The sequence below is a fragment of the Varanus komodoensis genome, unplaced genomic scaffold (genome assembly GCF_004798865.1).
Source record: "Varanus komodoensis strain SLA01 unplaced genomic scaffold, ASM479886v1 scaffold2, whole genome shotgun sequence".
NCBI classification, from domain to species: Eukaryota; Metazoa; Chordata; class Lepidosauria; order Squamata; family Varanidae; genus Varanus; species Varanus komodoensis.
The window spans coordinates 57708353-57733227 of NW_025335568.1; the positions used below are offsets into that span (position 1 = coordinate 57708353).

Sequence of the window (24875 nt, forward strand, 5' to 3'; positions counted from 1 at the left end):
GCGCCCAAATAAAACCTCCTCCTCCTCTTTCTTCTAGCTATCACAAGGCTCTTCTTCTGGGTTCTTGTGTCTTCTTCGTTGAAGAAACCAAGCCCAAGGCACGGCTACGTGCGCGAGCAAGTGTCATGGGAACGAGATGGACTTACTTCCGAGTAAACGCAGATGACAAAACTTGATTTCCGCCCACTCGGTCGGTAATGATGCGCCCGCGGGCTCCGTGCGCCCGATTCGATACGCGTGTACCTAGTTAGTTCAATAGGGCTTACTCCCAAGTGGGTGAATAAGCCGTATAGGCATTTACTTGGAAAGAGAAACTCAATTGACGGCAAACAGCATTTACTTCCAGGTATACACGTATCGGAGGGCGCCCCCCATTACCTCAGGATATGACCGTCCTCGCTCTCCCTTCAAACAGTCTCTTTCCCTCCGTCCCGCTGGCCTGGCAGCCATGTCCCTTTCCCTTTTCCAAAATGGCCACTCCGCCGGAAACCTGCCCCACGGCCGGGCACTATCCACCCATAGCCAAGATGGAGAGGAAGAACGGTGGGCGCGGCTCGGACCCTTCTGTGTCCGAGGATTGGCGCTCCGGTTTCTAATGGGCGAACGTCGACAAGACCGCATTGCTATAGGCTCCTCGTCGGCCCCGCCCTTTTCCTTAACCCAGTGGCTCGTGGTAGGACGAAGGGCGAGAGGCTGCCGCTGCGTACCATTGGCTGTGGCGCTGTCATTCCCGCTTTGCCCCGCCCCCTCTGCTCTTTCTCTTTCAGGGCCTGAGGCAAGAGCTGTTTCCCAGGCCCGGGAAGCAGCAGCAGCAGCAGCAGCAGCGGGAGGGGGCTCTGCGCGGACTCCGGCACAGGGGAGGGAAGGAGGTGGGAGCACTCGCCCGGGCGAAGTGAGGCGATGCTGGGAGTCGGCACAGCGCTGAGGGAGCGAGCCTGAGCGAGAGAGGGAGATGCGCCGGCCTCGCAGCGTCGCCAGCTTCAGCGGCCGACGCAGCTCAGCCGGGGCTTGAGTAGGTAAGTCTGGCCGCCCTGGGCTGAGCAGCCGGAGGAGAGAGGTTGGCTAGGGCGAGGAGGAAGGCCGGATTGGGCGCTTCCACTCGCGCTTGGTCCTCTCGCCAAAGAGGCCCCGCCGCCGTGAGGGCGACATTCCTTGGCTGCTTCTTGCCGCCCCCGCAGCGAGGTTTTGAGGGAAGGGGAGGGGGAAACGTGCCCCCCAGCGTTTTCCCACAAAAGCCCGATTGACTTACTGCGGGGCAAGTGAGTCTCTGAACTCCCTTCGGAGATATTTTTCTCTCCCACTTATGAATGCCCAGGTTGGTGGTGTCCTTCCCTCTTTTTGCAGCCTTTAGGCGGAAGGCGCGCTGTGAATTATTTCTCAGTGCTCAACATCTCGGTTCGTAAAGCATTTTAAAGACTTTGCGGCGTAAGGGACGGGAGACAAAATAATGCGCTCCGGCTGTACGTGGGGTGTCCAGTGCTAGGCCTACTTAGAGGAGAAACACCCCCTCCCCAAACACACACGCACTGCTTTGAAATGAATGGGGCTTCAGATAGACTAAGACTGGATCATACAGCCTGAAAAGCCTTGGTTGGGGTGGGTAGGTGTAAAAGCTGCCCGGGTTTGGCCCGAGCACCTCGAATTTCCGCCCGTGGTTCGTTCGTTCATTCATTTTCTCATGTTGAAATTGTGAGCAGATAGGTAGAGGACCCTTAATGTTGAGTATTGCTGACTGCAAGGTCGTGAGCTGGACTGGGTGGATAAAGAGTTAATGTTGGTAATATATTGGACAGGGGACCATGGTGGGGGTAGAGAAAGAAACTGCAGAAATATCGTTTCAACAGTTTTGCTGAGTACAGACAGCCCCGGTATTTATTGATAATAGATGGAGGGGCAGTTATTTTTATGGCCCTGCAGGTCTGTGTCTGTATGGTCAGAGTTGGGGAGAGTTGTAAGCAAATGTGTGGAAAGAATTAAACAAGACAGATTTATAGGATTGTTGCTGCAAATGGAGCCTTTTCTGAGGGCTATTTATTGCCTCCTATAGCTCCGTTTCAGTTGTCTGGCTTTGAAATTCAATACCCACAACTGAACCGCAATAGGTTGTTTCAGAGTTGGTGGCACGTTTTTTTCTGGAGGTGCTTGTGGTTATTCTAGGCTTGCATCCCACAACGGATGGATCCCATCATTCATAGCAGTCAGCTTTTTATTAAAACCGCCCCAAGCTTCATTGACATGTTCGTATATTGAGTTAGGTGAGCTACATCATTATATATTGTGTTTTCGATTGTGGCTACCATTATCGCATTGTTTATGTAAGAACTGTTTGTGATAAGTAAATATTATGCATGAATAAAGGTGCAGTCTTAACTTATGAAATGACTTAAGCTGAGTAAAATTATTGGTCCTACTCATCCAGTATTGCCTACCCTAGTAGTAGGGCTGCAAAATCCATGGGCTGTCAGAGCATTGCTACCATCTCATCTGGTATTGTCTACCTTGGTAGACATGGATCTCACTTATTTCACAGCCTGGCTACTTGAGACTATTCAGTTTTATGCACAGGAAGTATGGTCTCTGATAGTGAGCCTTGGTGGACCCCTGTTGTGGATGGATGCCAAATTGAAGTGGTCCTATATTCATAGTCTCATTTAGTCAAGCCATAGATAAGCTGAAAGCAACTTTAGATATGGTGTTTGTTTGTTTGTTTGTTGCCTAGAAGTTCTTCTGTGTGTGGGGAAACATGCAAATCACATATCAAAATGATACAGGAATATGGATATGGTGACATGAGTTTGTGATGGGCTGGATTTGTCTCCTTTATGTTTGCTTCATCCTACATTGCTGTACTTTGCTGTACTTTATAAGTTCTGTGGTGGGGTTGGAAGCTGTCCCTTATTGTGAAGAGCTATTGCCCTTCAGTGACAGTTCCTGATGTGTAAGAAGTTGGGAGAAATAAGTGCCTTATCTCATAGGATGGTTTTGTGAGTAAGACAGAGATATTTCATATCTTCACCCTCTATGCATAATCTACAAAAATGCTTAATTCAAAGTTAATACTAATACCTTTAAAAATCAATTGATGTGCATCATTTGTAGTGAAGTGTGATAGCAGTTACTCTACTGGCTGTGTCATTGATGAAAGTATCAAACTCAATTTGACAATGTCTTAGCAGTCTATATTTAAAAAACAAAATGAAGTTCTGTTTGGACTGTAATCAGTAACTGAACAAGCCCCAAGCCTACATATATAGCATGTATTCTGCCATTTAAGCAAGAAAACTTTACATATACTATATATATTTGGCAAAAACAACACTTACCTTGTTTTTATAGAACATTTATTCTGACTTTCATAGGAGGAACTTCTCTTTCCTATGATAAAGCATAGTCTACGAACTATTTCTATTATTCACATGAAACATGTAATCTGAAGCCCCACTTTATGGTGTAGGCTAGTGATATAGAACCCTGAGGGACCAATCCAACTCTCCAAGGTTCCCACTGTGACCCTTGGGGTGTCCTCAGATGGCCATGCCCCCTTCCTTCTAACCATCGATCACTTGGCGGTTTTCTGACTTCAGTGCAGTTTTTCCCAGTTCTAAAACACTTAAAATGCCTCTCATAATGCTCAATTGCTGGCAATAAGAGCTCTAAATTAAAATATGCTGGGGGTTGTATTTTTGGCTCTACTTCTTTTGTGTTTTGGCCCAGCTATTTTGGAATGCAGCCTCAGAAGCTTCTCAGAAATGAAATTGATCCTCAGGCTGTGAGAGGTTCTATACCCCTGCTGTAGGTCATACTCCCAGTTATTCTCAAAATGACAATTTGCAGTCTTATTTTCAAACTGTGAATTTGATTATGATTTTTCCCACTTTAAAATTGAGAACCAGTAAGTATGCATTTAAGTCTGAGCCACAGATCTGACTAAGAGTGTGAAGCCCTTACAATTCAGTTCTAAGTATTAGGCCCACTGTTTCCATTGTAACACATTAGCAAATTTACTCATGAAACTTGTCATATGCCATGGATTGGTCAATATTTCTCAGTATTGTTTAATGGCTAACACTTGCTTTCTAAACTCTGGGTATACAGATGGTCATGGCATTAGAATTAGAGACATGATACTGTCAAATAGTAGGGTTCTCATTTGCGGCACCAAATACATTCTTATATAAAATAATCCTGTTCATTAATATATAATATTTGGTGACATAAAACAGCTTCTTCTCTGGTTCCATTTTTTTCTTGTAGAGTATGTGCATAAAACACTGAATTAAGGTCTTCACCTCACAAAATGGCCTCACAGGGAAGTAATATGATATATGATATTTCAAGAATAAAAATATCCAGAAAATGCATTAACCTTAGGCCAACATACATGGTGAATTAGGAGCACAATATTTGCTTGCTTTGCAAATAGTCACATAAAATAAAATATGTATTCTGGGTCACCTGTAGGACAGTGGAATCGAGAAATGTGGAGGTGCCCTGGGGAAACATCAATTTATGCAAACACAGCCATCCATTCAATCAATAAGATCAGAGCCAAAAAAACCCCTCTTCATGTGAACAATAGAACATTTATACAATGTCATAGATCAGAAATGGATAATGTTAGCAGACAACTCCTATCTGTAGACATTCTGTAGTTGTGGAAAGCTTCTAATACCTTCAAATCTTCTAATATCTTTAAAGCTAGATACACACTGCCTTTTCCCCCCCAGTAAAACTGCCAAAGGGGAACAGAGCAGAACATTCTCTTAATTAACTAGGCAGCAGTGATTTTTACCAAAGAAAAAAATGCATTGTTTCCCTTTGTTCCCTTGTTCTAGGGTTTAGGAAATCCTAGGTGGCTTATTCTGTCACCCAAACACAGCTGGCACAAGAAGCCATGGACAAGCCAAAAAACAAGAGCCCCTTGGCAAGAGCTGCAAAAAGGGTTTCTGTTCTGAGTGGCGGTTGTCATCAGCTTCCCCCCATGCATCTGTCAATGTCTGGAGAACAGCATTGCTCCTAAATCTCACTCTCCCATCATCACCAAGCATGGAGGGGGAAGCTCTTGGGGTCCAGCATGTGCTGTCTGCTCAACCTCCATTTGGAGTTCAGGAGGTGATGGAAAACAGGCCTTTCTGTTTTTCCTTCCACAAGAGCAGAACACTTCTTTCCCACCTGCTGCTGCCAAAAGTGCTGCAACAGTAGGAAGGAGCTGCTGCATTGCTTCCTTTCACCCCTCTCCGCTAACCCTGTTTCCCTCCAGCCCAACTCAGAAGCTTCTCATGAATGTGTAGGGGGGAATTCTGCAAGGCACCCCCCCCCACTCACTCACTCATTCACCTTCCAGCCTGAGTATAGCCCCTCTCTGACAACTGCTGCTGCATTCAAGGGGCAATAGTGGCTAAGAGCAGAGAATTCGGCTCCGGAAGAGGCCAGGGCAAAGGCACCACCCTTGCAGTGACTGCCAAAACAAGCAAGGGCAGAGACCAGCCAGTGGGGAGAGCGTTTCTCCATGTGTAGCTGTCCCCTCCCTTGGCATAGCAAGTTGTTCGCCAAGTGGAGTGGGGCACCGCTTTGCCCTGTGTGCTCCCCCATTTCAGCTTTCTTTCCCTGCATTTTTGTGGTTTCCAGGAAAGTAGGATTGCTTCCTTGAGAAAACTGATGAGAGGAACAGGGAGAGAAGATGCACTGATCATTAGTCAGCAGAGTTAGAACCCCCAAGTAACCTCAATTCTAAAGTGGCTGTGTAGCCACTTGGAATTAGTGTCATCTGAACCATCCCAGCAACCATGCAAAGCCAAGTAAATCCTGCAGCAAGCCATGATTTGTTGTGATGACTTATAAACCACCTGTATATTGCACCAGATTCAGACAACAGACTAAGCCATCGTGACTTCATAGCCCCCGTGGTTAAGCAAGTCATGTGAACCCAGTCATTACAGCAAATTTGGTGGATCCATGAGTATAAAACAACCGAGTTGCTTTATAATTTTGGACAAACTTTGCTGGTTTGTACAATTACCGCAGCCTAAACAAGCCACAGTGGCTTGTTTAAGTTGTGGTGATCATGTGAACAGTCCTATTGTATGCAGAGGTTTTAAAATTCTAAACAGGAAGAGAACTAAAACAGCATTCCCTAGAAAACGAGGTAATAATTCTGAGAGAGAAATGTTTTCAGTGCTTTGGCACTTCATACAATTTATTTGAATTTATTGGGATCAGACAGTTCTAAACTACTGGCCATTATGGTCACATGAAAGGTTTTCAGCTCCAATTTTTGGGATCCTGGCTGTGCTAGGTGGTAGAAATGAACAAAGACCCTGGTTGTTACTATCAAACTGTTCTCATAAAAATGTTCTTATTGAAAGTTTGAATTTCAATTCCCTCCCTGGTCACTTGATTTCTCAACAAGTCATAGTATGCCATTAAATCTTTTGTATATAGCAAACCTTATCCTCTAAGCTTAGATAGCATCGCAGCAACTCTGGCAGTTCATTTTTTAGAAAATCCAGTTACATTTTCATGGCTGTGGAGGAACAGAGCCAAGTCTGGCTAAAGATGTGAAAACTTGGAAAGAGTAGAGAAGCGGGGTTAAGGTGAGGGGAAATTGAAATATTTGAAAAATCCATTTTTTCGAGGGACTATTTTTATCCATGCAGAAAGGACATTTTCCTCTAATATTTCAAGGGGATTTCCCCCCTAACATTTACATCTGATACACTTTTCATTAATCTTGGGACAAATGTGATCCTAAGGACGCAATTCTGTACATGTGTAGATGCTTGCTGGAGAATGCTGGGAATCACAGGACTTCTTTCCATCCAACATGTATAGACTTGTACTCTAAGAGTGGCTATGGCCTTCTTTTCGCCATGAATAGGACTTAAAGCAGTGGAAGTTCAGTACCAGCATGTCACTAATATTGGTCACCTGCATGGCATTGCCAGACCTTGGCAGAAGAAGATCTATCCTCAGTTGCACTTTGCTGCATTAGTACTTTATTGAACTCTAAATTCTTCACCAACTAAATCAATTGTCACAATTTTATAAACTTCGTTATTTTGAAAATAATGCAAATAGATGCTGATCCTCTAAGCCATTTATTCTGCATTAGGCTTTTCTGAATTTCTTTGTGAATGTAAAGTTCCAATAAATGTCTAGCATCTTTTACATAGAGGTTATGATTCCAAGCATACTTATTTCCTAGTAAGTCTTTATAAGCACAGATTGACTGACACATGACTTTAAAGTAAACATACTACAAATTAGGCACAAGTTCTTATCAAGCAGGGATATGCAATACACATTCAGTTAATGTGTATATTTCCAAACCAAAATTTTGTTCAGAAGTTCCCAGGCTGATGTCTCTGCTATTTATGATTGTGGTGACATTTCTTTTGGATCAAACTTTAAGTCCTATCAGAAAGTAAATTACTGAATACGTTGATTCTTGTTGAGCTTGGAATTTGCTTCTGAGAAAATATGCACAGGATCAGGCTGCAAAACCTGTTTATTACAATTTTGCTGAAGTATTTCCCTTCAACGCAGTTGTGTAGATTTTGCATCAAGCTGTCTAAAATATCTGTTTTACAGCTGGCAGGTGATACGGCATGAAGTAATATCACAATTGCTCATATTTATGTACCTTACTAGGAAACCCAGCCTGTAACAGCCTGAGATGCAACGTAATTGGGTGAGATAAAAATACCCAAATAAATAAATACAGTTTAGTTTTTTTCCCTGCTTTCCTATCTATCCTGGATACTTCCTCCATTGTCCTTTCTTGGCCTCTAAATGGCTTTGCAACTTTCCCCACTTTTGATGAACTTTCACTCTCTCCCTCTTCCCCATGGATATAGTTGACCCCTGTTGGCAGGGAATTTTCTTTTTCAGCTCTTGGTAATGAAAGTTTCAAATGCACTTCTTGGTCTGTTCTGCATCATAACGAGACAAACAGTCATCTATTCTAAATTCTGCTCAAAGGCAATAAATACATACATACCCTCACAGTTTAAATTTTGCTCAGTGCTGCCTGCAGAGGGGAGCTGCACTATGGGAAGGAGCTGCTAGAGCACGGAACTGAGGATGGACTTGAACAAATGAGGTCACATCCTGCAGAAAAAGCAACACTGCCATCGTTGCTTAGTGCTTCCAGGCTTCTGGTTTCCCTTTTCATCTCTTCATGTCTGCACTGTATGCTTTATATTTTCAGGACAGTTTAAGTGGGTGTTAGTTAGGTTTTGGTAATACTGATAATGGTAATAGTGATGATGCTAGTTGGCACTGTGCCACTGCTTTTTTGATTTCATCAGCCTGAACCTTAGTATTCAGCCACGGCAGCAGTGGAGGAAAACATGAAGGTAAAGCAGAAACAAAGGTGGTATGCTTCATTCTAAATAGAATTAAAGCAGATTACCTAGTCTGGGGTGGAAAAGTTGAGGCCCTTCAGATGTTTTGGCCTACAACTCCCATCAGCCCTGGGCAGCATTGGTGATCGAGTGTTCATGGGAGTTGTAGGCCACCCAAGTTTCCTGCTGCTGTCTATGTTGCTCAGACCAATAGCTATGGCTGGCCTGGAAGGTTTCATTCTAGATAGAGAGCCTTTTATTTTTGATGTATTTGCCTGGCAACTTGTTCTATACCTCATTTCCTGACCTCCTTCCTCAGTTGAACACAAATTACTTGAGGCTGCTGTTGAGCCAATGTAACGAATGGGGATCTGTTTAAATTCAGCGTTTTTAGATTTAAATGTTGGTTGGGAGGGAGTACATCCTTAGCTCAGTAATACAGTTCATTTTGGACAATATCTTATATTTAATTGTAGGGTACGAATTCTCTAATCCATTATATTAAATGTGCTGCCTTCTGTCTTTTCTTTCTGGTCAAGTTCTATACAATATCTTAGCAACTGATATTTTGTAAGGGTAAGAAAAACTGATGGAAAAGTGGGGGAAGGAAGATGATGGAAGAAAGAAATGAAGAAAGTGAGAGGATTAAAAAGGGGTGCTGAAGGAATAGAAAAATGAAACTTATACAGGCCATTCTAGTTCAAGATTTCCCTTTTAATTGCTCAGCACTTTCAAATATATTGAAATTAAGTAAAAATAGTATGCACACTGTAACTGGTGTCAGTGCTCAAGTAAGCTAAACCATTTCTGGTTACATAAGGCATTTTCTTTGCTTAACTGAACAGCAACTTAACTATTAGAGTGAAATCAGTCCAACTCCATTCTCTTTAACTGCTTCCATTAGAAGGATTGAGGTTTAAATCATACTCAGCCGATTAGCAGCACAGTCCCATGCATGTCTATTCTGAAGTAAGCTTCATTGGGTTTAAAGGGGCTTCAGGTGAGTGTGTATAGGATTGCGACCTAAAAATCAGGTTTCTTTTACAAAGATAGAGAAAGGGAGTTGGCAACTTTTCAGGGTGTAAATGGCTCTGGTTTTATAATATATTTGTATAAGGCTCTTTAGCAAAACTTTCTGAGCACTACATCCATCTAAACATTTTGAAAGACAAGTAATAAAATAAAAAACCCTAACTGGATTTTATTAAGTGGTGAATTATCTATTTTATTCAATTTCAGTTTTATGGAATTGCTTACCAAGGCATTCTACTGTAATCTTAGCCCATTAATCAAGAGTTTAGGAGATTTTTTGAGCAAGGATAAGTTTCTTTAACACTCTTGTCTTCATTCAGACTTTGATTTGTAACCTTAGTAGAATATATTAAGATAAAATGACTTGTTAAAGTAAAAAACTAGCTTTATGTGGTGATGGGAATCCTTGTGCCAAAGCTGTGATTTTTAAAGGGTGTGTGTGAAAACAGTTTCTGTGAAAATGGTGGCCTAACTTGGAAACAGCTGCAGAAAATTTAGAAGCTGTAAAATGTCAAACCTGGGAAGAACCCCAGTGAACCCAGTGGAAATTACTTCCATCTAAATATATGTACGATTACCCTGCAAGGTTTATGTGGAAGTTGATCATCTTTAAACTATGTAAATTGACTTGTAGGTAATCTATTTCTCAGTCTATGCTAAGTAGCAACTAAGTTTTAGAAAAATATGTGTTTTTTTTCTTTTAGTGCACAAATAATGCATAGGGAGGCAGTCTAATAAGGGGAGTTGTGGTATAGTAACTCTCTGATATGTCTGCTATAAATTGTGTATGTCAATGACACAATTAAGTTTAATTAACCTGTTGATAAATGTTACTAGTCCACAATATATTTTAGCAAGAGAATTTGAGTTTGCATACTAATACTCCTTTTTGCCCCTGTTCTTTATTTTAGCCTATTATTTCTTGTGGAATACCTGTAAAAACCCTGTCAGTTCAGTACCTGCTCAAACTTTTTAGAAAAACCCTTTGATATCCATGGGAAGGAGCTCTATTCCATTGATAATGTTTCACAGCTGTTTGTCTCAATTTATTTAGAATTTAGGTTCTAAAAATATCAGTTATACTCTGGAAAAAGTTAAAGAATAGTCCAACTTCTTAATCTGTATTTTTCCATGAATATTTCTTTATAGTTGTGGTAGCTGGTAACAGTTACGGTTCTGACAATATAAAGTTCTAGATACATTTTTGCAATCTGTAAGCTTCCTTATTTGCTGGAATTAGTGAAACAATTCCAAGAAATTGCAAAGACACAGCATTCCCTTACAGCTTAAAGATCCGTGCTTGCACTTACCTATTTGCATACAAACCAGGGTGAACAGCAACTTAGTAAACTAAATAAAAATCCTTAAAAAGAAAAACGCTAATGTGCTATAAACCAATATAATACAGTAATACAATTGCAAATGTCATTTACTCAGGTCGAACAGGAGGTTCTTAACTATTTCTAATGGTTTGCGATTGTGCAGTTAAACGCAAGTGGTACCTTAGAGACTCTTCATTTTCTGTATCTAGCTAACATACTGAGCTTATATAATATAGCAGCACGTTGCCCTGACCATTGAATTTGTTTTCCTCTTCAAGAAGCTCAAGTTCTCAAGAATGCATCAGCAATTTATCATTAGATCCCTTCTCTGAGTGGGAATGCAGGCATTTTTATAATGGGATGGGCAGATTACTTGTCATAATCGCTACCCAGCTGAACTCTTACAGACACACCAAATATACACACGCTTCTTTAACCCGATGCCTGCCAGATGTTTTGAACTACAACTCCCAGTATTCCTGAGCATTGGCTATGCTAAGTGGGACTGATAGGAGTTGGTCCAAAATAACTGGAGGGTACCAGGTTGAAGAAGACCATTCTAAATAATGTTGGTGATATTGACTATATCCAGGAGCAGCTTGAAACATAAAAATGTGAAAAGCTGGCTTAACTATATACTATATCCTGTTTGGTTGATCAGCTCTCCAGTCACATTAGGAGAGTGGTGAAATGGTGTCTTTGTCCTGAAGAAGCAAGGTCTGCAGTGGGGAATCTTCTGTACATGCATAGGTGCCTTGCATTATTTAGAAACTGCACAGTTAAAGTCCTAAATTATGTGGGGAGTCTATGTATGTACAATGGAATGTCAAGATGTAGAATTTCCAAATTGACAGCTACTCTAAGCTGTGACATTGGTGACGGTTCATTAGTTTCCCACCCCTTTAAGTGCAAGAAATTTGCATACTTTTACCATCAATGTTTTATTTCAAAAATAATCAGACTTGCAGGAATGGGAGGTTTCACCTGAGCTGTAGCCTGAAAGGATATGTTGTCAAGCTGCAGTAGGTACCAACCATTGACACTGATGCAGAGAGGCTGCAAATGGGTAATTTTTTACTTTGTGCTCTCTACAGCTATATATACACATGTCCTGTAACCCAACACTGCTTAGATTTGGCCTTCCACTCCATTTTAAAAGGAAAGCTGAGCTTTGACAGTTCCTGTCAAAACTGAAAGCAACTTTTAAGTGGGGTAGTTTGCACTTTTCCATCTTCCCAATCATCTAGAATCCTGGGAAAGGATGGAGAAATGCAAAGAGAAAAGAGTCAGGTCCAATAAAAAAGAGGATATTGCCATAAAGGAGGCAATCTTTTATAGGGAAGGTTCACTCTTTGCTTTCCATTGAAGTTTGCCTTTTGACAACTGTCAAGAGAGTGCAGAGTAAATAATAGACCTATTTGCAGCCTCTCTAGGTCAATAATATGGTGGATGCCTGCTGTATTTTTAACAGCAGACACTTCCCAGACCATTGCCAAGGGTAGTCTTTCCATTTCAGATCCTTTGCACTTGCATAAATCCAGTTAAGAACTTATTTAAAAAATGAATTCTTACCCTTAATTTTTTATAAAGGGGTGGCAAACCAGTGAAAACCCCTCCCGTGTGCAATTTGGGCAATCTGGAGGGGCTGTCAGTTGCACTCAAGTCTGAGATAGATGAAAGGAAATCTTTGAGTGGAAAAGGGGGGGGAACTATAGTAAGTACAGAAGAGTTTGCAGTTGTGACAGAGGATACACAACCCATTGCTCCACCATTCTGCTTGGTAATTGGTGAAGGTAGGAGCCTGGGTGAACTTGTCCAAAGCATTGGAGGGGGTGCCACTCTTGCCATTTCCTATAACCCATAATTGAGTCAGTCATCTGGGACTGGGCAACACAACAGCCCAACATGGTTCGACAAAGCATGAGTTTAAGGGTGGCTTGCTGTCCTCAAACAGGTCACAATGTAGGAAGCACTCCAGTGCTGCATAATACAACATACCATAGCTTCTTACCTATGATGGTTTGTCATGTTGTGAAGACTCTGTCAATGGAGTCTGCTATCAAAGGCAAGTGGACAGGTTTTTGATTTATTTTTATTTTTGTCTGGTTAAAAACTTTTCAGCTACTACTGCTATTGGGAACCAGGCTGGATGTTTTGTTTTGTTTTGTTTTGTTTCAATGTAGGTATGTATATATTCCATAATCTGAAGTTAATGGATGGACAATAGGTACTTGGGAGATGTACTTTTAAAAGGTAGCATCCTTTGCTGCCCAAATGACAATATAACTCAGTTCTCAGAAGGAAGCTCTGGTTAGCTGTCTGAGTCCAGAACTGAGTATTTCATTGATTTGCAGGATTTTATTAGTATTATTAATATTAATTACATTTATATACTGCCCATAGCTGAAGTTCTCTGGATGGTTCACAACAGTAAGTCACCCATCCAGATTTCAACCAGGCCTGATGCTGCTTAGTTTCCAAGATTAGGCACCTCAGGGTATATGGAAGCTACATTTTACCACCCCAGTGCGCTAGCAGGAGTCCCCCTGGGACAGTGAAATGAATAGAAGTGCACCAGCAGTATCTAGTATTCAAAGTACCTGAACTTTTTATTTCATTCTATCAATATATAATTTTAAAACAACACCATATGTTATAATCTTATACTTATTTTCTCAGAAGTCCCACTTCCTTCAGTCTTAACTGTAAGGTAAAAGTGTATTGGAATGCAGCCTTAATGCCTCTTAATGGGACAGTAGTCAATGAGTCCACCAGATCACACATGCCTTCAAATTATTGCTCACATTAAAGAGGTCATCAAGAGGACTACCATGCTTTGCCTGCAAACTGAATAACACCGTTGACTCTACCCACCTGTTTTTATTTTAACTGTAGCCGATTTCAAACTAGGAAACTTAAATATAGCAGTACAAAAAACATTATTTTGGTGACTCACCCACAGCTTTCTCCTTCTGAGCAAGAATACAGCCTCACATAGATGTGCTTCCAGGGGGATTCATAAAACAGGTTTGCTGGAGTACATATTTCTACATACGGAAACCTGTGAATAATGGGTTCATCAGGGCAGGTTCAAGGAAGGGAAAACTTGTTCTAATTTTTTATTGTGCTGTTATCTTTTCAGCCACTTTGAGCATTCTTAAGATAAGAAGTGTAAATATTAGCTCACTAAATGGTTATAAATAGTATGGCTTCTGCTATCCAACATTTGGACTAAATTTATTTAGGTTAAACCTTGATTTTATTTATTAGATTTCTATCCTTTCCCCCACCCTCTTTCTTAAGAACTCAAAGCAGCTTACATCGTTCTCCATCAGCTCTCAATCTGCACTTCACAGTGAGGTGGGTTGGGCTGAGAGTCTGTGACTGGTTCTGAGTCACCCAGTTGGCTCCATGGTTGAGCAGAGACTAGGACCCAGATCACCTGAGTCCTAGCCCCACTCTCCTAACCACTAAACCACCGTGTAGCACGTAAGCCCTGTTAATATGTAGAGGTGGGATAGCATCTGCCTCCAGTTCTACTCATGTTAGATATAACATGTAAGTGATACCCATGCATACATAGGCATAATAATAAATCCTCTTTACACCATGCCTGTCAGCTTTATCAGTTAAGATTTGTATATTACGTCTTTATATTCTGGACTTTATCTTTTGTCAGGTATACTTGATATTTGATTGGTTTATCTTCCATGTGACATGGCGATGCTTTTTGCCTTCCCGATAATCAAGTAGTACTTAGGCACGTAGGCTTAAGCCTGGATGACCTAATGTATTTAATATCATGGCGGTTTGATACTTTCCCAGTCACTTGCACAATTGATCACAAATGGTGGTATATGTGTACCTTTCTTCCCCCACACCCCAATAATGTCCCCATCTAGGAAGACGTGACTAATTAAAAGGCAGAGTAGCACACAAGGCAGGAGGTGGACAGCTCTTCCCTCAATTCGGCTGTGACCGTGTATGTTCCCATTTGAGCAAAATAAATAATTTATTCTTACTAGTGCAATTTTATGCAAGTCCATGACTTGTTTATTTTGCTTGAAAATATAAGTTGCCTTTTAAGGAACAAAACCCCCACAAGGCATCTTAACCTGTGTAGCAGAAATGAAGAGCCCCTGGGCACAACCCATGGGGGTTTCCCCAGTGTCTGGGGCAGGCCTTGCTACCTCTCCTGGTGGGAGAAGCTCTTTTCTCTGATGAGCTAATCATGGACTAAGAGCTTGTTTCTGCCACGGGTAGGGAGAGGAAGCCCTACTTACATGCTGCTTATGCTTGATCTGCATAGACATGAGGAACTTGGTACTTCGGAAGCTATTTGAAAGTAAGTCAGTCATTTTATTTTAGCCCCATCCACAGATGAAATTCAGGCCCCAAGACCTTTGCCAGAGTGGAATTTGGCCCTTGAGCTGCAAAAGATTCAAATACCTGTTAATTTTTTCATCTTAGTCACTACTTTGTGTTCCATTGTAAGGTTATGGCTTTGATACTAAGTTTGACAGTGTTACTGTATTTTATACTTTTAAAGTTTTGCCCCTTATACTGCCCAGAGAGCTAATGCCCAGAATAGAAATGTAATGAACAGAGTAATAATCATGTAAAACTAACGGGGCAGTAGAATGCTGTCCTGGGAGGGGACACAGCAGCTGGAACCCTGAACTGGAGCACTCCACATTGCTGTGCTTTGCTGCAAAGCTTGCTTACGCAATTAACTAGTGAAGAGATACCCAACTGAAATGACTTGAGGTTGAGGCAGATGCATGTGTGAAACAAATGCATAACGCTTCACCATTTGGATAGTTTACTTAATTTGCTTAACCAGTATTAATGCTCTGCTATTAGTATTTTGTTTGAAGATGCCCTTGTGTCTCCTGAGAAACTCAGGCTGAAACCTTTATCTTAGTTTTGGAGTCAGGAGGGCAGGCATCATCTCCACAGTTCATATGTTATGGTTTCAGAGCTCTTCCAGCTGCCTCCAGAGTACAGTTCAGTTGTGTGGATGATCCCCATTCTCCTTTCCCAGTCAGCCTTAAGGTTGAGAATCACAGAATCAGAAGAGTAGAGGTGGAAGCGGTCACGAAGGCCATTGGGTCCAACCCCCTGCTGTTGCAGGACACCATGTTACACCATCCCACTCAGATGGCTGTCCAGGTTCTTTTTGAAAGTCTCTAGTATGGGAGAGCCCACCACCTCTCTAGGCAGCTGGTTCCACCGTCGTATTGCTCTGACTGAGGAAGCTTTCCTGATATCTAGAAGGCGAAGGTGTATCCTGTTTGCATGTGGTGGGTGGCACGCTTGCTATGCTGAGTAGGGCTAGGACAGTTCTGAACTTCTTCCTTCTACCACTCTCTTCTTTTGAGCAATACTCTCTCATAATACTGTGTTGCGCTTCATTTCCAGCATCTCTGGCCTGGCCTTTAGCAGCTAGGTTTGCTTTTGCTGTCTCCCTGACACTCCATGAACTGGGAAAACTTTCATTGTCCGTCATCTGCTAGTGAAAGAAAGTGCTGGCAGAATGGATTTTACCCCTACCAGCCTCCCACTCATCCACCAAACTGGCCTTGAGGGGTTGGGGGATCCTCTGGAGCATATATGGTGGGGGGCACAGGGAAGGAAAGCAAGGGGTAGTCTTACGGTGCTTGTTGCACAATGTTGGCTTTAACTCAACAACTTTATAGTCATCAATTATCCTAATTAATCACAGTAGCAGAAAGAAACTGATACAGTTGTAGCAGGGAGGGGTGCATAATAATAACATAATATGGGTTTAGTTAATATAAAAGTTCATCTTGAAAATGCCATGTTGTGGTAGAGGAGACTGCATTTTCAGCTGCTGCCTTTATAGAGGCTAGCTGAAAATGTGCAATTTCAGACATTAGAAGCATTGGGACTTAGTTTTTAGTTTAAAACAAATGCAGATGCAAAAGGAAATCTATCAAAGAAAAAAACTAATTGGGTAGGGTAGTAGAACATTTGTATTATTATTATCTATCCATGCTGTGCAGCTCCTGAATTCACAACTTTCCAATGCACCATGAGAGTCAGCCACAAAAAACCTGGCAATCAGGCTACCTTGATATAAGCTGTAAAATGGCCATAAGGAGAAATGGGGAGAGCATCTATCAAGTAGTAGCTTAAGATTAGGGCAACCAGATAGTGTGGGGGGTTGAGAATAAAATCTGCTCTTTCACAATGTTACATCATTTTAATGGCAACTATTAAAATTGCTTACCTGGAAAACTAATATTAGAAAAGGGATATATATTTAGTAGTCTTTTGATGTTAAGCAGCAGCTGGGGGGGAAAGCAGGCAGCCAGCTCAAATGATCAGCCAACTCCTCAGATCACCAACTGCTTTGTGGGTCATCGTTCAGAATTGTTGCTTTAATGCACTTGCAGATGGGTAGGAATTCTTTCACAGAGTTTTACTAGCACTTAATTTTCAGAAATATCACATATTTCTCTTGGTACTGCCTTCTCCTCTTTGATCTTTCCCCTCAAAGTAGAATGTTGCAGAAAAACAGTGTATCTATTTTTTCTTTAAACAGAAACGGGGGGGGGGGGGTAATTAAATATGTCGCTATTGAACACCTAAAGCTAATAAAGCCATTGGTATTCTTTATTGAAGATTGGAAATTAAAGTGAATATGAAATTCTAGTATCATTGGGAGTTGTGTTCCATTATATAAAGAGTGCCTGTCATGGATTGCATGATAATGATGAATACTCACACTCATCTCTCCATTTTAAAACTTTAAAAATCTTTTATTGGAATTTGAATTGTGCACTCCCCTAGGGACCCTATTCATCATTTAAGGCAAGAAATCAAGTTTTTCCCAAACTTTTCATTAAATGTTCAGATACATTTTACACAGCTGTTGTCTAGCTGTATTTGGTTATTTTTTTTTCTTTTACACTGCTGTTCTTAACATTTAAATGGTATTTTATCATATTGCATTTGGTTTTAATAGGGCAGGCACTAGGTACCATAAAAATCTGAGACCCAGGCCCACAGGATAAAAATGCACACATTTGTATATGTACAATAGACTCTGTGTGTTTTTAAAGGACACTCCTATTTGTAAAGAAGAGCTGTATGGACAGGGGAAAGAAGGGCATTTGAACTTGGAACAGAACCTCAAGCAGAAAGATTCAGGAAAGGCACATACGGCCGAAAAGTCAGCTAGTCCGAGAGGACTGCAGCTGAGATCATCAAAGACCCAGTACTTTCATTTTAGCAAGTATTCATGGACAACAGGGTGTTGGGGCAGAGTTCGGGCTTCAGCACTAGTAGGCTAGTTCTTAACACTGTCTCTGGGTTTAATTCTTTTGAGCCACTCTAACATTTTTGGCTGTTAGTTGATATTGAAATGTAACAATGAATCACGATGATTTTATTCACTTATGTATTAAATAACCTTACTAAAGTGTTGTCCTTTTCTCTTTGAAATTTAGGTAAACTAGTCCATGGGTAAAGTTGGGAAGATGTGGAACAGCTTCAAATACAGATGCCAGAATCTTTTCAACACTGAAGGTGGAAACAGAAGTGAAAATATAGACGCAAGCTCTAATAGTTCATCTTTAAGAGATAAAAGTGTTTTTGTTTCTGAACCTGCTGAGCAACAACCAAGCAGCCCTTTAAGAGACGTTTCCTTACAACTGAGTCTAAATCCTTCAAAAAGCTCTGTGAGGAAAAATCAAAACTGTGCGACAGAAATCCCACAGATTGTGGAAATAAGCATTGAGAAAGAGGGTGACTTGGGTGTTGTTCCAGGAGCTAGACTTGCTCGAAGGGATTCCTACTCACGACATGCACCATGGGGAGGTAAAAAGAAACATTCCTGCTCCACAAAAACCCAGAGCTCGTTAGAGAGTGATAAAAGATTTGGCCGTTCTCGTTTGCAAAGGAGGGAGCGACGATATGGTGTAAGTTCTGTTCATGATACAGATAGTGTCTCAAGCAGAACTGTCGGGAGTCGTTCGCTGCGGCAAAGGTTACAGGACACTGTTGGCTTATGTTTTCCTATGAAAACATACTGCAAACAATCGAAACCTCTCTTTTCCAACAAGAGAAAGATCCATCTTTCTGAACTAATGTTAGAAAAATGTCCCTTTCCTCCTGGGTCGGATTTGGCCCAAAAATGGCATCTAATAAAGCAGCACACAGCTCCAATGAGCCCGCACTCAACTCTCTTTGATGCATTTGATCCTCTGGCTTCTACAGAAGATGAAGAGGATAGACTCAGAGAGAGACGGAGGCTTAGTATTGAGGAAGGGGTTGATCCTCCTCCCAATGCTCAGATACATACCTTTGAAGCTACTGCGCAGGTTAATCCTTTATATAAACTAGGACCGAAGTTGGCTCCTGGCATGTCAGAACTGACAGGAGACTGTAGTTTGACAGCACAGGGGAGCTGTGACCTGGAAGAAGACACAACTACACTCTGCTTACAGTCACGTAGACAAAAGCAACGCCAGATGTCTGGAGAGAGCCACAGCCACATCAGCAGACAAGGAGCTTGGAAAGTACACACCCAGATTGATTACATACACTGCCTTGTGCCAGACTTACTTCAGATTACTGGGAATCCATGTTACTGGGGAGTAATGGACCGTTATGAAGCTGAAGCACTTCTGGAAGGGAAACCTGAAGGCACTTTTTTGCTCAGGGATTCGGCTCAGGAAGACTACCTCTTCTCTGTGAGCTTCCGCCGTTACAACCGATCTCTGCATGCACGCATTGAGCAGTGGAACCACAACTTCAGTTTTGATGCTCATGACCCCTGTGTATTTCACTCATCTACTGTAACAGGGCTTCTAGAACACTACAAAGATCCTAGTTCTTGCATGTTTTTTGAACCATTGCTTACAGTTTCACTAAACAGGACTTTTCCTTTCAGTTTGCAATATATCTGTCGTGCAGTAATCTGCAGGTACACTTCATATGATGGGATTGATTGTCTCCCTTTGCCATCAATGTTGCAGGACTTTCTAAAGGAATATCACTATAAGCAAAAAGTTCGAGTGCGATGGTTGGAACGGGAACCAGTTAAGGCAAAGTGAACAGAATTCACAGTCCCCAGTAAGCTCACTAAAATCTGTACTTTTTGTGTGCGTTACAGTAGAACTGCAACACACACATCAGTGTTTAGTTTGGGGGGTGGGCGATATTGTACTTTTAGCCTATTGTGTTTACGAGTGTGTCAGATGCTGCCTGCAATTAGTCAAGCCTAGTTGTGAATACCTCTTGAAAAATATGCAGAACACAAAATCACATGTTTGTTTTTAAAAGCAGTCTTTTAGGTCACAATTTGCCAATTCCAATATATTATTTCTACTACAGTTCCTGTAGTAATAATGTAAGGCAGCTATTGGGCATTGACTTCAATTTACATTCATTTTCACGATTCAGAACAAAGTAGATTGTTGGCTTTTTCTTTGTTTGGTTTGGATATGAGCACTTGAATGCCAACACTTGTGTTGCAGTAGAGTTCCTTTCTCAGCAAAACAATCACTACCTTTCAAAGTTCAGTTCTTACCTTATTCTAGTTTTCACATTAAGGCTATTTTAAGAAGAAAAATCATGAGCAAAAAGGGAAACTGTGCCATCACCTAGCATTTCTAAAAATCAATCATGTACATTAATGAGCACTTACACACATCTACTCTGTTAGCAAAACTAATTCTAAATAGGGCTGTCTCCCAGTTGAAGACATTTTCGTGAATTAATCATGTGAGAGACGATTAATCCATCAGCAAAATCTGCATACCATTTCATATGACTGAAAGTGTAGCTCGACAAGAAGGAGCATTTTGTATTGATGCCTGTGTCATATCTTAAGAGGCATTCTCTGCTACTGCCCTTCTTAATCTGGTGCCTTCCAGATATGTTAGACTATAGTTGCTGTAATCTCCAGCCAGCCTGGCTGATGCTGGTTGGAGATGACAGAGGCCAGAGCTAACACACTGAGGAAAGCTGCCCTGCTGTATGACGCAGAAGGGGGAATGCCTCTTCTAAGGTGGCATGCGCAACCTATATGCATACTTAAAGTAACTTATATGTTTTTTCAAATCTGTTCAATTGGGTCACCTTCAGTCCATCAAAGGCGTTTGTAATCAATTAATTTCAACCTTGCAGCCCTAGTTTTACAAGCAAGTGTCGGTACATTTGAGTACACACAAATGGTTTCAGTTCCTCATAACTAAGCCAACTACTACAGTTGGGGTACTTGTGAGGCTCTCCTCTGCTCAACCATATGAAACCTGATAGTAATTACTAGAATGCTGCATTAACTCAGCAATTATCCAAGTAATTCACAGACCACTAGTAGTCCATACTTTCTGTATGAAAGAAAGAAAGCTACTTTCTGCTGGTCTGTGGAATGGTTGTGGAACAGTCAAGGATATCTGCACTTAGCTCTGCGCATGATTTATTTTTTTCTGAGGACAGAGATTAAGGTCATTTTAACTAGGGCTGGATTATTAAAAGGCTAACAAGGTCCTGGCTGAGGACCTGTGGTTTGCATATCAGCACTGGTGCAGTCTCCTTATTTTTCCATAAACATTCTCCACTTAAAGGGCTTTTTATTGGCCTTGGCTTATGATACCCCTAATATGATGTGGGATTTGACTTTGCCAGTGCTGAAAGAAAAATGTTATAAAAATGAGTCATGTGCTTTAATTTGTAAAAAAGAAAAAATGCTGGGGGACTCAGATGCTCACTTATTAAACTTTTTTTGTTCAAGCGCTCTACAAAAAAAGTTAATTGCTTTATTAACTGATTTTTAATGGTTCAAACAGTACAGTATTTTAACCATCTGCTCAAAATAGTAATGGCCACCTAGCTTAGTTATCACTTCAAGCTGATCTCAAACAGTTAATGTTCTGTCCCACTTCTCTTTCCCTGTTCCCCTTCCCTACTCAGTGCATCAGAAGTAAACTTTCTGGCTTTATAGGTACTGTTGTATTTGTAAACTGTGTAGCACTATGGGTTTTTTTTTTTAGTAACTTGTAGATTGTGTTCCTCCTTGAGCAAAATACTTTTGAAAGCTCACTCTTTTGCTTTCCTTTGTTTTCTTTGTGGACAGAACATAACCTGTTTTGTCCTAGCTGTGTTTGCACTAAAATTTATGTTGGACTACAGAGTCCCTTGTTTTTTTTTTGCTTTTGTATCTCGTACCAATGAGTAGTGCTTCTAGTTTCTTAACCAGTTGCTGCAGTATGTTCTTCTCCATGGCAATGACTGTGAGGTATGGAAACTTCAAAGCTGCATATACAAGAAAAGTTATACTTGTATGCCAACACTAACCAGTTTATCAATATGTGTGTTTTTCCTCAGCTTGCTGTGCCTTGTTACAGCTTTTTCGTGCTAATAAAGTACAGTATTTTCAGTGTTATACTTGTATATTTGCTCTTTTATATTTGCATAACTTCTATTGTAACAATATTAGGTAAGTTTTGCCATATATTTATAGTATAGTTTGCTTAAATGTGCAGTTTAATAATTTCTTCTTAGAGCACCAGTTCTTGGTATAAACTCATTTTCCTGTAATGCCAAAATACTGATCTTTCCAAGTAATTCAGGCTATCTTAGTCATTCCATATATTTATTTCATTTTTATGTAGGCATATTCTGTGTAGGTCAATGTGGGTTGTCCATGCAATATACTCAACAGAACTAGAACAAATCACAACTCCCTGATTATTAGGCCTGTAATAGGGACTGTATATTATATCTACACTTCACTTTTTTAGGTCTGTACTTACACATATATCTAATACACTCCAAATACCTCTAAATTATACAATGTAAATTGATGGCTCTCAGTAGTAACTGCAGAACTGCAGAATACCTGTAGCTACACAAAAATGAGCACGTGTCAGTTTGAGTGGCTACTTCTAAAATGGCAAATTATGTACTTAGCCCTTAGAATACCCAAAATATTCTGGGTAATAAATATTTTTAAAAGCATATATAGATCACCCCATGTACACCCAGATAGTTACACTCATGGCTGTGCACACATACTTTATTAAAATATGTTGCACAAGATGTCTCCTTCAAAGACAGTTTAATGCCTTTGAATTAATGTATCTGAATAATTTTAACTTTGGTTTATTTGGGAAAGTTTTCTAGAAAGACTTGCTTAATGTGAGCCTAAGAACAGGTGGCATTGTTGGATGAAATTGCTTACTTGCCATGTATGACAGTGGAGAAGTGTGTTGCTTATACTGGCCTTCTCTAATTTGTTGGCTGTTGTGTTAGACTATAACCTCCATCAGCCGACATGACCAGTGGCTGGTTGGATTATGAGAAATGTAGTCATACACCTCTGGAGGTCACCAGATTGGGGAAGGGTAGCTTGTATCTTTCATCTTAATCAGGAATAATATTTTGTTAAACTCACTAACAAAGGGAAATCTATTGGATCATTGATTTTAAAAATGAACTTGAATATATGGTTTCAGCCAAATGGTTACCCAGTTTCATGGGAGTAAGCTCATTGAATTCAGTGGGTCTTAGTGTGAATGGATATGTACAGGATGACTGTGTTCATATTTCATTGCAAATTGCATTAAGGACCAGTGTTAAAATACTTCGCTGACACATTATTTTATTATTGATTTAGATGTTAACCATTTTCTAATGTATATAATGCTCCTAAATCTTGGCACTGGTTCAGATATTAGGATATTGCTCCTGCTATGGTGGAAGCATGGGCATATGCCTGTCCTTTTGCACACAATTTATGTGAAGCAATGGAGGTCTGTACAAATGGTATCCTGATTTCTGTGATTCTTTCCTCTTGACCTGGGGCAGTGTTAGGGTTAGAGATAGGGATATGTGCATCAAACAAATGCATGGATGGTGCTTTTGTACAGACAGCCTGCTGTGCCCTGTGTGTTTGGGAGGCGTGTGTGCCTCTCTCCAAGGGACTAACTCTATCATAGGAGTGGACATCTGAGAGGAATGGGAGTTTTTCCTCCTATACCACACGATTCTGCTTTGGAGGGTCCCCCAACCTTCTGGAACAGATTTGGGATGGTGAAATTCAATCTTCCATCTATTTCCTCTACACTCAAGTAAGAGCACTATTGATGCAACTCAAAGATTGCCAAGTTGTAAGTGGCTAAACCTGGCCAGAGGGGTTTTTGTTTCTAAACCAAAGACCTTGAAGGGACATGTCTGTTACATAAAGCTTGTAATCCAAGCAACAACCACTAAACAGAAGTGTCTTAAACATAACCTGCTTGAATATATAATGTAGTTTCACAGAACTTGAAAATGAAGATAATTTAGCAGCATCTCTTCATTGCTTTTTGAATGCAATATAGCTTCAACATACAGAATTGTGCAGTATTACTACTCATGACCAAAAGACAGCTATACATTTGAAAGCTATGAAAAGAACTTCCCTTACATTCCTGGAGAGCACCTTAAAATATTACTTGGAAAACTCATTACACTTGAGCTCGGGGATGGGGGCAGGGGAATCACAGTTCTGGGAGCCAGCATAAACACCTGACTTTTACCAGACATTTGGGGCTTTCTTCCCCTTTTCATTGGCATTAACTGTTATCAAATGTTATCAGATTTCCATTTTGGAATTTCTGACTGTTCTGAGAATGTAAGTACTTCTCACTAATGTTAAATACAAGCATGTGATAAATGTTGGGTTTGTGTGTGGGGATGTGTAACTGCATATGCAACCTTTTTATGTTTACATTGCTCTAAAATTAGTTGTTTGCATTAAAAAAATAACCATAATGAAACAGTGCCCAAGTGTACCTTCCCTGTTCATGCTCCATCATTTATGTTGGATTCTATGGTCAGGATTTTAAAAACTCTTATGGATAAGTATTTAGTGTGGAAGTGTATTTAGTGTGAATGGTTTTGGTTTCTCTTTTAAAGAAGTGTGTTGCACTTCATTTGTGTGGGAGCATCTTGCTATTTCACCCACTGAAATGCCTTTCTTTTGCTTTGCATAGTAGTTATCAGTGAGTACAGAAGAAGGAGGGACCAAGGTCTTATATCTGTCCCCTCTTCTGGTTATTTCCCCAACCGGAAGGTTCCTGGCAGCAATATCAACCAGCCCCTGGGCCTGATGGTGCTGCTATTGAACGCCAGGTTAGTCCATAATAAAGCATCCACAATT

At 40.8% G+C, this 24875-nt stretch overlaps 1 protein-coding gene across 1 annotated transcript; it reads left to right on the forward strand.

Annotated features, from left to right (window-relative positions):
* Nucleotides 1-765: 765 nt before the first annotated feature.
* On the forward strand, nucleotides 766-24495 carry SOCS5 (suppressor of cytokine signaling 5). The gene is made up of 2 exons (XM_044428771.1): nucleotides 766-1016; nucleotides 18175-24495. Exon 2 carries the CDS (start codon nucleotides 18187-18189, stop codon nucleotides 19780-19782), a length of 1596 nt encoding a protein of 531 aa, XP_044284706.1. The 5' UTR covers nucleotides 766-1016; nucleotides 18175-18186; the 3' UTR covers nucleotides 19783-24495.
* The last annotated feature ends 380 nt before the right edge of the window (nucleotides 24496-24875 follow it).

Bases quoted from the DNA above. Each gene is read 5' to 3' on its own strand.
- SOCS5 (XM_044428771.1), top strand. From the start codon at position 18,187: ATGGGTAAAGTTGGGAAGATGTGGAACAGCTTCAAATACAGATGCCAG.